The 13403-nt window shown below is 46.6% G+C and overlaps 1 protein-coding gene across 11 annotated transcripts in view; it reads right to left on the reverse strand.

The window, feature by feature from the left end:
- Positions 1 to 2314: 2314 nt before the first annotated feature.
- LOC139346244 (triple functional domain protein-like) overlaps positions 2315 to 13403 on the reverse strand; it is a 64875-nt gene continuing 53786 nt past the window's right edge. For 5 of the 11 annotated variants that reach the window (XM_070985226.1, XM_070985223.1, XM_070985221.1 and 2 more), the window contains 21 exons: positions 11703 to 11798; positions 11194 to 11342; positions 10995 to 11061; positions 10728 to 10831; positions 10560 to 10629; positions 10374 to 10463; positions 10173 to 10265; positions 9932 to 9982; positions 9765 to 9842; positions 9487 to 9678; positions 9129 to 9309; positions 8769 to 9035; positions 8168 to 8634; positions 7142 to 7389; positions 6678 to 6943; positions 6420 to 6582; positions 6218 to 6339; positions 6038 to 6116; positions 5727 to 5927; positions 5480 to 5618; positions 2315 to 5048 (listed from right to left, as the gene is read on the reverse strand). In XM_070985226.1, coding sequence (XP_070841327.1) covers positions 4497 to 5048; positions 5480 to 5618; positions 5727 to 5927; positions 6038 to 6116; positions 6218 to 6339; positions 6420 to 6582; positions 6678 to 6943; positions 7142 to 7389; positions 8168 to 8634; positions 8769 to 9035; positions 9129 to 9309; positions 9487 to 9678; positions 9765 to 9842; positions 9932 to 9982; positions 10173 to 10265; positions 10374 to 10463; positions 10560 to 10629; positions 10728 to 10831; positions 10995 to 11061; positions 11194 to 11342; positions 11703 to 11798 — 3675 coding nt within the window. In that variant the 3' untranslated portion in view covers positions 2315 to 4496. Of the gene's footprint in view, positions 5049 to 5479; positions 5619 to 5726; positions 5928 to 6037; positions 6117 to 6217; positions 6340 to 6419; positions 6583 to 6677; positions 6947 to 7141; positions 7390 to 8167; positions 8635 to 8768; positions 9036 to 9128; positions 9310 to 9486; positions 9679 to 9764; positions 9843 to 9931; positions 9983 to 10172; positions 10266 to 10373; positions 10464 to 10559; positions 10630 to 10727; positions 10832 to 10994; positions 11062 to 11193; positions 11343 to 11702; positions 11799 to 13403 lie in introns of all 11 variants that reach the window. The other 6 variants (XM_070985231.1, XM_070985230.1, XM_070985224.1 and 3 more) reach the window with 3 other exon arrangements.

Consider the following 13403-nt stretch of genomic DNA (forward strand, 5'->3'; position numbering starts at 1 on the left):
TCTGACTGGCCTGGTGCTGTTATTCTCCTCTTTTCACGGGCATAGAGGCTAAGACAGAGCACCTTCCTGTGGAGGGTTATTGAACTCATCAGCCACAGCATGTGGGTCACATCACGTTTGAATACTCTTGAACTGATGCCAAACTGTTACTGCATTCACCCATTCCTGGAGGAGCTGGACTACCTGTGCAACCTGACTGGGCTGCAGGTGCCGCCTCATGCTGCCAGCAGTGACAAGAACACTAACAGAACTCAGAGCTAGAGAAGAATCAGTCAGGAAGGACAAGGAGAGAGCAACTGTCTGTGGCCACCGCATGCAGAACCGTTTCCCTTTGTGGGGGTTGTGCTGCTCTCCGTTGCACCTGTTGTCACTTCCATTAGCACCACAGCAGGTGTAACTGAGTCCCAATCACTTGTGCTTCCTAAATGGACAGATTGATGTCCCTGAAGTTTAACTGACTTGGTGTTACACTGCGGTGATTAAGTGATCCCTTTTCCTTTTGATCTGAGAAGAAATGTCTCTGACAGCTAACAGACGTCTGACAGCAACTGTTTTAATCTCAGGTGATGGATTTTTTTTCCCACAGGGGACATTTGGACTTGTCACAGCAGGAAAGGTGAGTGTTCAACCTCTGCCTGTCCAGTGAGCCATCGTTACTAATCACACCTGTGCTTTTCCTGCCATGAAGAAGGTCTGCTGGGTGTCTTTCATGAGCTTATGCTCTTTATTAAAATCTCAACCTTTAAAGCAACAAGTAGCCCAAACCATAGTTGTCAGAGGAGTACAAGTACAAAGCAGAAAGATACTGACATGCTAAAGCAAAGAACGAGCACCTCTAAGCTGTTTAAAAGCTGCCTGCTCTGCACACCTGAAACCTCTGCGGTCACTGATCACCTCATCTCACTGCTGCTGTTGTTCATGTGTGGCGCTGTGGAGGGAGTAACTGTGTGTCCCATTTCTCACATCAGCTGTGAGACTTCAAGGCTGGCCAACATGTCCAGACAAACAAGGCAGCATAATAAAGATATTATATTTAGTTAATTAGTGTGGTTGGCTGAAGCAGGCAGACTGAACAGCGTATGGATAGCTGAACTCCACCCACCTAAAACTCCCAGTGTCAAACCAGCTGCACTGAAACTGTTTTCTAATCTTTTTTTCTCCCTCATGAATATGTGAAATCCAACTGTCGACGTGTCCTCAAGGCATGTGAAGGAGCTGCTTCGCCCAGACTTCGAGCACTGTGGAAAACAAGGAACGCAGGAAGTCCAGCTGAGTCAAAGGAAGCTAAAGGCAAGAAGGTCAGCGCTTCACTCTGTGTGTCAGTGTCACACACCAAGAGGCTTTGACGGACTGTGAGAGACAAGACAAATAGATGTTGATGTCATCCTAGTCAACAGTCCCCTTTATGGACCTTAAAGGGTGAAACAGATCAAATATATAAAAAAAGTGCCAGTTATGCATGTAAAATGTCATTAAGCCGGCCCTCATCTCTGAGGCCTGTGAAGCAACCTTTACTGATAGCAGAGAGCCACTTGAGGGCAGTGCAGACCATATTTTTGACTAGAACCAACTCTCTAGATAACAGAAGGCCTCACTGTTCAGCTTTTTCAATTGCCATTTTTAAATACTTAAATCAGTCAGCAAAGCAACATTAGGCTGCTTCACCATCACCTGCCGGAGGTCAAATTCGTCAGTCACATTGTAATAGAGACAGACTAACAGTGGATTTTTGAGGGCAGTCATATGATCCTGAGTTGAAATAAACACTTCATATAAATAACCATGCCTTAAATGAGGCTAGAAAAGAAATTTTACCAAGAACAAATGAAAGGAAAACCCTGGATAACAGAGCAGCAGCTCTATGAACGGGTCTGATGACAATGATGTGAATCACACGCTGACATGTCATCACCCAGACAGCAAATAAGGAAATATCTTTGTGGTGCAGAGGTGAGACTTGCAGAATCCCTGACAAGAAGCAGTGAAGCCGCTCTGGAAGCTGGTGGCGACTCACCCAACACTTCACACATGTCAATCTGTCACACATGTCCTGACAGGGACAGCTGAAAAGGTGGTCAGCCCTCTGTTGGACTAACTATGCAGTGCTTTTTAAAGGCCCTCAAATGTAAAAATAACTTGACCTGGTGTCATCATATCACTTTTAAACTCTGAAACATTATCAACTGACTGGGCTCTCATCTCATGTCCTCCAGAACTAAACTTTTATCTACTCAAATGAATGGTTAAATGCTGCGTTTGCATTTGGGTTTCAATGAAATCACTGTAAAAGAAGCAACATGTAAAACAGGGTACATGTGTTCATTATGTTTAATTTTCAAATAACTGATGGCAAAATGAGTATTTACAAGAGGAACTATGTATGATCTGTACAAAGAAATATACATGCAAAGATAAAAAAACAAAAACATAGCAAACATGAAACAAATGAAACAAACATGACAAGACGAACAACAATGGAAAACAAAAAAAAAACAAAAACCTAAACTGAGGTATCCAGTCCAAGTTTCCTTGTTTTTAATGGCCTGTGCACACCTTTCAAATAAATGCAAAGGTAACGGAGGACTGTGACATCTGTTCCTGGTAGAATCCGTTCCAAGGTGACCCAGTCTGACCCACGTTTGATGAATGTGTGGTTAAGTGGTCATAGCACAGCTATCTTGTGATTTTGAATTTCCAGGAAAGCAAACTGATCAAAACCACGGGTTAGTCACTGTTTTAGGGCAGTTTTTCTAAGGAACAGGGATTTATGGAAGCAATATTTTGGCAATAAGTATCTGTACATAAAGTTAGAACACCATTTAGTAAATGATGCATAAAAAAAAATCTCCTGCTCAAATGAAACTGCAATGCTCCACCGTCCTTCTCTCATCCCCTGCCCTTTTTCAGTCAAGAGCACAGGAGACTAAACATCGCGTGTAAACAATCATTTCACATGGTCATAGATCACCTAACTCGAGTGAAACATAATCACAATAAAACATTGTTTTTTTTTATTAAGTACTATAAAGCTAGAGCAACTTTGGTGTACCAATACTACAGAGGCATACAGTACAAAAAGTGTTAAATTATTTTTGATCAAACCATAATGATTGTAGATTGTGACCTCTAACCTGGCCTGGCGCGGAAGTCCGAACACTCGAAAGATCAAATAAACACAAACTACCAGCAGTGCTTGCAGTACCAAGTACATGCTTTTCTCTAGATTTATTACAGATACAACAGATGTCTTCATAAATAGTTGCATAAAATGTTAAAGCCGCAACATTGCACATGATAATCAAACATAACATACAATGAGTGCATTTACAGTAATTTGTCTTCCTCCGCCTCCACATTCTTTCCCATCTGATTGGCAATCATTGCTGCCGCGGGGGCTCCGGCGGCCTCGTGTCCCGCCGTCCCCAAAGCACGAGTCCACTGTGAATGTGAGAGCAAAGAAGGCAGAAGTCTATGTACAAGGTAAGGCTTAAACATCTCATATCTGCGCAACACAAGTTTTGTTCTAGGAAAAGCAAACGATGGATGTCTATTGTTTCTTCTCAGACTGGACAGTGCAGCATTGTTACTCGCGACATGGTCATCATGGTATCTTAGATTAAGGTACATTATATAAGCGCAGCCATCAAAAAGCTCTGATTGGACGTATAAATGTCTCAAAGTCAAGAACTTCAGTCACTGTCTCCGGGTGTCTATTGAGTCCAAAGTAGCACAGCAACTTTCGACTGAGGAGCGTTTTCTACGATAACTTTGTTTTTTTCTTCTGGGAAATGTCGAGACAGTACTGTTGTTCGTATACATTGTTTCGATAAGAAAGGGTGGGCTGCTGCTCAAAAGTGTTTGAGTTACAGTTTTAGTGTAAAAGAGCAAAAACACACAACGTCTGTGCCCCTCTAGCGACAAGCGGGAGGGCAGTTTGCTCTCAGCGCTATCGCTAGCTTCGTTAGCATCGCTTTCTCCTGAAAGCTTTGCGTCTGTGCAGTGGTGTCAAGGCTCGATCAATTGGCTCCTCTGATCAGCTTTAACTCTCGCCAAGGAAAATAAATTACGTCATGTTTTTTTTTTTTTTTTTTTTGCTTTTTTTGGGATTTTTGTTCACTTAACTACAAAATCGGTTTTGAGTTGAAACCAGCAAGCAGCAGTAGACAAGAGCATCCATGAATTTAGGTGATTGGTGAGAACTCTGTTCTCCAGGGCTCTGATTGGCTCGAGACCCTCAAAGGTCTCAGGTTAACTGATGAAAGGACTACAGGACTTTAGTAAATCAGAGGATAAGATCAGCATTCATCTTTTCTCCTTCTTCTTACATCTGGACCATTGAGATGCTCAGTTCCAGAAGAACCTGCAGCCCCCACAGCCCCAGCACTGGACGGCAGACTGAAGTAAGTCCAGCTCGTCTGGCTTTTGTCAGCTGTGATCTGATTGGAGGCAGTAGGGATTGAAGGTTGGTTAGGACTTGTGCATCCAATCCTTTAAACTCAGGGCTGGAGGCGACTTTGGATGAAGCTCCTGACTCCTCCGATGGCCCGGGCGTCAGTCTGATGTTTTCTTCTGTCTATGAAGGAGATGAGGCGGGAGGTGTCCAGGCAGCCCTCTGCTCTGGCCCGGCTGTCGGGGGGCCCGGCCTGCAGCCACGGCTCCTGGAGGCAGAGCCCGGCTGGAGGCCTCCTGCCTGGGTCGGTCCTCAGGAGCAGGCAGATGAAGTCCCGGGCTGCCTGGCTGACGCCCTGGAAGTAATCCCTGGGGAAGCTGAAGTCTAGCCGGCAGATGTTCAGGCAGGTTTCCTCGGCGCTCTCATCAAGGAAGGGGGAGGCGCCGCTCAGCAGCACGTAGGTCACCACGCCCAGGCTCCACAGGTCAGAGGTCAGCGACACCGGCTCTCCAAGGACCAACTCTGGGGAGGCAAACTCAGGGCTGCCCAGCAGAGGGTGACTGTAGTGGGTGCTGTTGAGCTGGACAGCATCGCCAAAGTCTGTGAGTTTGACCGCTGGCTGGCCGCTGGAGCTATGAGCCACCAGCAGGTTCTCAGGCTGGAGAAAGAAAGAACGGCGTCAGCATTAGTCTTAAAAACAAATACAACCACCATGATCTTAATGGAATAGCTCCAGGTTTGAGAAAATCCACTTATTTGCATTATTGCAGAGAACTAGATGAAAAGATTGATACCACTCATGTCTGTATGGTAAATATGAAATCAGCAACCAGTTAGCTTAGCTTAGCATAACGGCTTGAAACATAGGGAAACTGGCTCTGTCTGCAGGTAATATAACCCCATCAGCTCTTCGGAAGCTTGGCAATATTTTATATGTTTGCGTATTTATGGGGGAGTGCAGATGTCTTTGCGCTAAGCTAAGCTAACCAGCTGTTGGTGGTAACTCTATATCTGTCACAGAGATAGCAGAGCTTTTCATGTACAGAATATCAAGCACAGTAATAAAAACATTAAGGTGAAAGTTCATACTTTTATGTCCAAATGTACTATTCTGCTGTTGTGCAGGTAGTGTAAAGCTTCTAAAATGTCCCGAAGGTAGCAGGCCACTTTCTCCTCGGTCAGATTCCCCCAGCTGACGATGTAGTCCAGCAGGCGACCTTGATCAGCCCTGAGACACAAACGTCACAAACACCAATGTTAAACATCAGATGGAAGAAATGCGAGCTTCATCAATGCCGATCAAGCTCATTTAATTTCTTTTTTGTCCTGTACTCACATCTCCAGAACGAGGGCGTAGCTGCTGGGGGTTTCATACGTGTCTATCAGGCTGACTATGTGTGGGTGCTGCAGCCTCTGGAGCAGACTGAGTTCCTGAGTCACCCGGTCCCTCCTCATCAGCTTCTTGTTCACCTGTTTGACCGCCACTGTACGCTTGGTGCCCCGCTGGTCACAGCGCTTGACAACGGAGAAACGACCCCTGGTGATACGAAAAAAGATGGACGTTTGGACAATTTTTAGACCGCCTGTTGTGGTACGTTTTGGGCATTAACAAGTCAAACGTCTATCAATCATATCAGGGTCTATTACCTGCCCAGTTCAACCACCTCAGTGTAGTGAGACTCAAAGTTGTCCTTCCAGCTCACTCTGATCCCATCAGTGGACACAGCTGAGACAAAAACAACACATTCAATTGATGTCCATGCTGGTCAAATAACCTCTGCGGAGGACCTGATAACAGCGTATTCTCTTCTCTACCTGCACTCTTACCTAACACTCTGAGGCTGGCTGACGACGTTACGCTGCCCAGCTCGTTCGTGGCAACGCAAGTGTAAACGCCGTCATCCTCAGAGGCCACGCCGATGATCCGCAGCGTCGCTTCGCCCGTATCACTGAAATAAACACAAACATGTTAACTTCTTGTTTAACACAGTCCACGCTATTTCATAATACTCAGACTGTGCTTTGTCACCTGTAGGCGATGCTGAAGTGTCCGTTGCCGGTGAGGTTGCTCTGGTTGGGGCCCTTCCAGGTGACAGTAGCCCGGGGTCGACCGCAGACCTTACACCTGAGGGTGACGCTCTCTCCGTTGTCACATGTGACGTCACTCAGGGGTACGAGGAACTCAGGGGGAACTGAAAGAGAAAAAAGGCAAAGAATTGAAATAAATTGATAATATATAGAAATGTTTGTGTTAACCTTCAAACACAAATAATTCAAAGTAACTCACCATCATAGATGTAGTTTGGGTTTAGAAGCTGAGAAGAAAGAACAAAGCAGGTCAGAGTGAAAAATGCACTGTGGAGCAGAGGCATGACTTCACAGCAGAGCGTCCTCAGACATACTGATAAACTCACCTTTACAGAAACTTTATTGGCCAGGCCATCTCTGGACTTCCTGTAACCGTTTTCCAGCTTGGTCTCTTTCTTCGCCTCCTTCTCCTTCTTCTCAGATTTTTTACGAATGCGCAGGGACGTGTGCCAGGACGACGACTTCCTGCTGGGACGGAAAAATGGAACAAGTCAAATCAAAGTGTTTCACTAAACAAGTAGGTGAGAGCGTGACCCATGGGCCCGAGGGTGTAATTCTTCTTCTTCTTCAGATTAACTTCAACTAACGTGGATGAAGCTTTGATAAACACGAGACATGAGAGTAAAAATAACTGATCCTTTCGTAACTTCTCAGAGCGCTTACTTGATGGATCCCTCTGGGCAATCGGGGACGATGGCCGAGGTGTGTCCCAGCACAAATCCGGGGATCCAGCCCTCGGCGGCAGGGCCCTGCTCGGTAGCCGCCCTGAACACCAGGAACATGTTTTGCTGGTTGCTGGCCAAGATCTGGACCACCTCACCCTGAATGACGCTGATCTCATCCTCCTTCACCGCCATGTAGTCCTGGGTCACCAACATGGTGGATACGCTACTGCTGCTGCTACTTTCACTCTGCGGCACAGGGAGGAAACACGGGAATGAGGAAAATAGAGAATGAGAAAAAGTACAAACCCAGCTTTTGTGTCAAAGCTGACACTATGATCATACATTTGAAAAAATATAGAAATCTGACACTTTGAGTGAGGAAAAAGTGAGAGAGAAGGTTGAAGGAGAGGACAAACACTGGACACAGATGTTTGACTACTGTCCACTTGATAACGTCTTCAGAAAGGATGAGAGTGAAGTGCAATTCATGATTTTCTTCTTGGAGAAAAAACAAAAGCGGATGAAGAAAGGCAAGAATAAGGTGGAAGATTTCCGTATCACTTGTCTTTGCTCTGCAGCTCCAGGCAAACACGGAAGGAGGAGGAAGGTTAGACTGGATGAGAGGATCTCTGTCGAGGACGTTTGCAGGCGCGTCACAAACGTCAGAGGTTAGTTGCAGGAAAAGTACATTTCAGTGACACACCATAAAGACAGCGGGAGGTGAAGGACGGCCAAAAGGAAGTCAAGGTGTTAGTAGAAGCTTGGTCAGAGTTAAGAAAGCGACAGCCTTGAAAGGGAACCACTGAAGAGCTGACTGAGGTCCACTAGAGAGGTTCTTCAGACACTGAAAGCTAGAGAAGATGATGTTGAAGAGCAGTGAAGGTTGTCAGAGATGTGGAATAGGGGACAGATTAGTAGAGCTGGCTGCAGCAGGACAGGAGACAGCAGGCAGACAGGACAGCCCAGGCGTCCCTCTGCCTCAGTGTTAGTCGGTGCAACACTGCGCAGCAGCGAGTAGTCTTACCCCGTTACTCTGGGTGGACTGGATGGACTGCTCGCTGGCCGATGAGCACGTACTCATGCGGTCGGCTTCCTTGCTGTGCGTGGAGTGTCTGTGGGTTTGGCTCCCAGATCCAGAGCCGGTCTGGATCTGGTTTGAGTTCTGACGGGTCGGAGTCTCTGCCGCCTCCCCCGGGAAGGTGAACGAGCCAGGCCGGCTGGCTGGAGAGCTCGGCATGGAGCTCCAGAATCCAGATCCGGACTTCTGGCCCGGGCTGGGAGGGGGAGGAGGCAGGCCGTCCTTGCCAAAGGCAGGAGTGGCCAGGGGCGGGGCCATAGGGGACACGGCTCCTGGCCGTGATTTGGAAGAGGGTGTCGAGGGCAGGGGCCCAACTGCGGCGCGGGGAATAGGGGCTACAGCGCTGGCAGGAGTGGGGGTGTGTGCATGGTCCTCTTGGGTCTGGATGGGGCGCTTGCCCTGCGGGCTGCCCCCTGGAGGGAGGGGGGGCAGAGGGAGAGGACATGGGGACAAGCCTGGATCGTGAGTGAGCAAAACTTACACCTCAGTCACATCTTTCATTGCCAAAAAAAAAAAGCCTTCACAGATACAAATAGATGGTCCATACCTGACATCTTGTTGGGGCCGTCGGGGTCAGCCCCGGGGTGGTGGCGTAGGGGCTGGGGCAGACGGGAGGGCTGGGGAATCCTGGAGGGCCGACGAGAGCCGCCCTGGGGCCCTGAAGGGATGGCACTACCTTGAGAGCTTCCACCTCCAACTCCAGGGGGCGCACTGGACCCACTGCCGCCTCCAGCCGGCGCTCCCATGTTGGGCACACACGGCCCACCGCTCGCTCCAACATGGTTCCTCTGATACTCTATTGGTGAGGTCAGAGCTGTGACATGGTACAACAGAGGCGAGGGTGCCCATGAAGCGATCACTTCTCCCTATAAAACGTGTGTGTGTATATGAGCGTGCGTGTGTATACCATTGAGGAAGTTGCGCTGGCTCTCGAGTATCTGGCTGATCTGAAGGGTCCAGACCTCACGCACCCCTGGGTGGGAGGAGTGAAGCACAAAGGACTCGATGGCGCCATTGGTCGACCGAGAAGTGAGGATGAACTTACAGGGATCGCCTTCCACGTTCTCCTCCAGACCCAAACAGCTTACCTACAGAGCGCAAAAGGAGACAAAAGAGAGTGTACATTTTTAGATGTCAAGCTTGTAACTTGAGCTCACAAACAGATTCATTTTTCACAGGCTGCAGTTTCTCCACCAGAGGGAGCTGCAAGCTGTTTAACCGACAGCCATGCATCCCTCACAACGCCTCTCTCGCATGTCCGTTACCTTGATGCTGTTCTTATAGAGGAAGCCTGGCAAAGAGAAACCCTTTTTCTTGTCGAGAGGCTCGCTAAAGATGACCAGCTGCTCGAAGAGGAAGACTCTCCTCTCCTTCATCCGGCCGAGCAGCCCGCCCTCCGGGTCAGACACCATGAACGTGTCCTGCAGCAAAAGGCGTCCCTGAGCCACGATCTTCCCCTGGAGAGGGAGACGAGTGAGAGGGAAACGTCAGGTGTGTTGATGAGTGCAGCATCGCTTTCATTCACAATTCAGTGATTTCTTACATCAAATCCCTGAAGGCGGCCGACATTCATCATATCATTACACCTTTTTGGCACGATGCACATGACCTCCACTGCTTTCTGTAAGAGTCACAAATGAGCAAAAGGTTGACGGGGATGCTGAACACGGTTGTCTTGAATTTAAGTGAAGAATTATGTCTTCATCTTACCTCCAGCTCCACAGACTCAAGCCCAGCTTTTTTAGAGTGTTTCAAGAAATCCTATAACAGAAAAAACAACTATTTAGACATTTAAAAATCAGTGTGGATTAGTAGAAGCAGTTGCAGAGATGTACATTTACAGACTGCAGGTGATGACATGCTGTACATTAATATGGATGATACAAGATGGCAAAACTAATTTAAAGGTGAGCAGAAGCAGCAGCAGCAGCTCTGGCACCCTCAGACCAACCTTGAGCAGCAGCTGGTACTTCATGATCCTCTGGACTGGCTTTATGAGCAGGTCTGAGATCTGTAGCCTGTGTCCCAGCCGCTGCTTCAGGTCCTTTAAAGTTAAAGGTCAGAGATTATTTGAGAGGATGGCGGCTGAATGGAGATGTGAAGTATCTGATGCATCTCAGAGGGTGAATTCTTCCAAATAAGTGGCTCATACCTCGAAGTAGGTGTCAATGTACTCTGAGACGATGTGCTCCGACTTGGGCTTGTTTTGACAGTACACTACATACATGTTTAGTCTCCGCTCCTGGACACAAAAAGCACACACGATATGGACGGCATGACCAAATGTATACAAGCATACCCAAATAAAGCAGAAGTCTGCAATTCACTGTGGATGAACCTGTTTGAGAAAGAGTGGCCCCAGTCTGTCGGGGTCTTCCAAACATTTCTCCAACTCCCCAAGAAAGAATCTGAACAAGAGGGAGAAAGAGGAGAGGACAGTCAGCTGCTGCACGAGTGATTAAGAACAAGGAAAGCTCCATATTTCCGAAATGTGTGCGCCACATACTCTTTGTGCCAGTCATAGATCTGGTGGATGTTGCCAAACACGATTTTGTCTTTTCCCTTCATGTCATCAGGGACACCCTCCTCCTTCATCCGGCTCATGTAGCCCTTATGATGGAGACGCACAAATTAACACAAATTTACACCAGGGAGTCTTTGGAGTTCGGCAAATTAATTCTAATAGTTTGAGCAACATTTTAAAATGCTGGAGAAAGAACTAGAAAACCAAGAATCTTTCTTGTGTTCAGATCTATGTTATGCATCAACTCACCTCCACCACCAGGCCGAGATCTCTAACATAATCTCTCTCTGTCTCCACCAACTCCAGCAGAACATAACTACAGAGAAGAAAAAAAAAACACACACATTAGACTCAAAATTCAAGAAATGAAAAAAAAAAATAAAAAAAAAATCAATTCCCAAAACGCCTCAGCGTGTGTTCGTGACAGAGATGAAGGAAGCAGACGTACTGTCGTTTCTTCAGGATACTGGTCCTGCGTTCGTCCAGCTCTTCGATCGGGGAGGAGGAGGAGAGGAGGGAGTTGTCGGAGGGGTTGAAGGAGGGAGAGCTGCTGTCTCCCTGCTCTACTGACAGCGAGCTGGGTCGGTCCTCCAAAGCCTGCAGCAGGAGAAACAGAGAAGGAGACGCTGAGTGTGTGAAACGGAGCTGAAAACGGTTCAAACGTTCAAGAGGAAGAGCAGCGTGAATGCAGATTACATGGCTTGCTTTGGGAGTTGTTACAGGTAATATTCAGCATCTTCAAGCAGTCAGCTGATGCCACAATATACAGTAATTTCTTTGCACTTTGAAATGTTTCAGGCTTTTAAAATGTCCTAACATTTCAAAAGTTTAGCTGCGATGAACACCTCTGCGAGCGCTGAGCTGCCGTAAGACCAATTCAAAGCGACTAAGAAATGAAATCAAGCTTTCATTGACAAATAACTTCATGTGCGAAGCGTTACGTCAGCGTCGTCCTACCATCTTGCTTTTGACCAGCTCCTCGATGGCGCTCACCAGCTCAGCGGCGCTGGGCGTCTCTGAACTGGATGGACGGACCGACAGACGAGAAGAGGTCTGGGTGAGAAAAAAAAAAGAGATGAGAGGATTGAGAGAGAAGAAAAAGAGCATTAGAACCTGATAATACACAGAGCACAATCTATTTCTGCTAACTCTACATCTGCTCTTTAACTGGCATCACGACATAGTGGCGTTTAAAGTAACCTGACTGTCTTTTATATGTGATATAAACTTAGTCGGCTATTTAAAGAGATGTAATAATTGCTATTTATGTTGCTAAAATAAACATTTCATATTTTTACAGTCTGTTTTATGAGAAAACGTCAAGGCTCACTGAATCCACCGACAGCTAACATAATAGCTTCAGTTACAGTTAAGCATAAACTGAAGATTAACTTCTGTTTCGCTTATTTCTGTCTGAGTGTTATCATAAGTGAATATTTCAGTTATCTGAGTGAGCAATGACTTTGTGAAAATGCTTGTTAAATGTTCAATGCTGCAATCTGAAGAGAGATCCAAAGAGATGTCTCCACAAGTGAAAGTCCAATGCTACGGGTTTCTACCTGAAGCTTCAAAGAAAGTGAAAAGGAAACGGATATGAAATGAAAAAAACCAAACTGTCTGTGAAAAGGTAAAAACATGAGGCTGAGAGTGGGGTGACCAAAATGAAGATATGGGAGGAAAAAAAAAAGTGAAACGTCAGAAAATGGTGATGGGGAGAAGGTCGGGAAAAAAAAAAAAGTGATGTCTGAATGGATGATGCTTCCGTCGCTGTCTCGGGGTGATGATGAACAGCCTTTGAAATAAAGAAAGGATGCCCACAGAGCGAGAATGAAAGAAGGTATGTGTATGTATATATAGTTCAGGAGACTCTCACCCTTGCTGTGCTGTGCTTCAAGACTTTCCCCAATTAGGTTTTCTGGGTGAGGCTGTGTGCCCTTCTGGCCTCGCCAGCGTTTAGAGATGCCAATTACTTGCATGGGTAATGAGGTTAACGCACAGAGGGTAAAAGGGAGATGAAGACGAGCGGGCAGGGCGGGTGGGGGAGGGGTGGGGGGGTTGGAGGATGATGGGAACAAGGGGGCTTTTGAATTTTCACCTCAGTGTGGCGTCATATTTAGGTTCTAATACAGGCGGGACTCTTCGACTGTCCTCTTGGCGTTCATGCTGACGGCTACCTGTTTCCTTTAAACCTCAATAAACCGCCAACCTTTTCCCAGCCTATCAATGATAAACATGCAGAAAAATGCTGCAGTCCTGTGTTATTAACAGGCTCAAGGCATTAATAAATTTTAAATGTCCTCAAAATATATAGACGTTGACGCATATTTCCCATTTTAACCTTTCTGATCTGCGCCGACACCGACAGAGCAACCCTCCACATTGCTCTCTATTCAGCGTAAAGAGCGACATGCATCCAGTCTTTATCTACATGTTCCTGCAGTGCTTATCTGCCCGGCGATTACTGCGGTGTGTTGAAGAAACAGGGCAGAAAAGAATGAAACTAAAAAAAAAAAGAAGAAGAAGAAGAAGGAAAGCATTCTGCGCTCAGGAATGTTTAAGAGGTCAGAAAGATACAAAAGTTAGGAAGAGTGACCTTTTAAGGGGACAGAAAATAGATTTTAAAAAGAAGAAAGTTAAAGTCTAAAAAAGCTGCTAGTT

Source organism: Chaetodon trifascialis, chromosome 17, assembly GCF_039877785.1.
Source record: "Chaetodon trifascialis isolate fChaTrf1 chromosome 17, fChaTrf1.hap1, whole genome shotgun sequence".
Lineage (NCBI taxonomy): Eukaryota > Metazoa > Chordata > Actinopteri > Chaetodontiformes > Chaetodontidae > Chaetodon > Chaetodon trifascialis.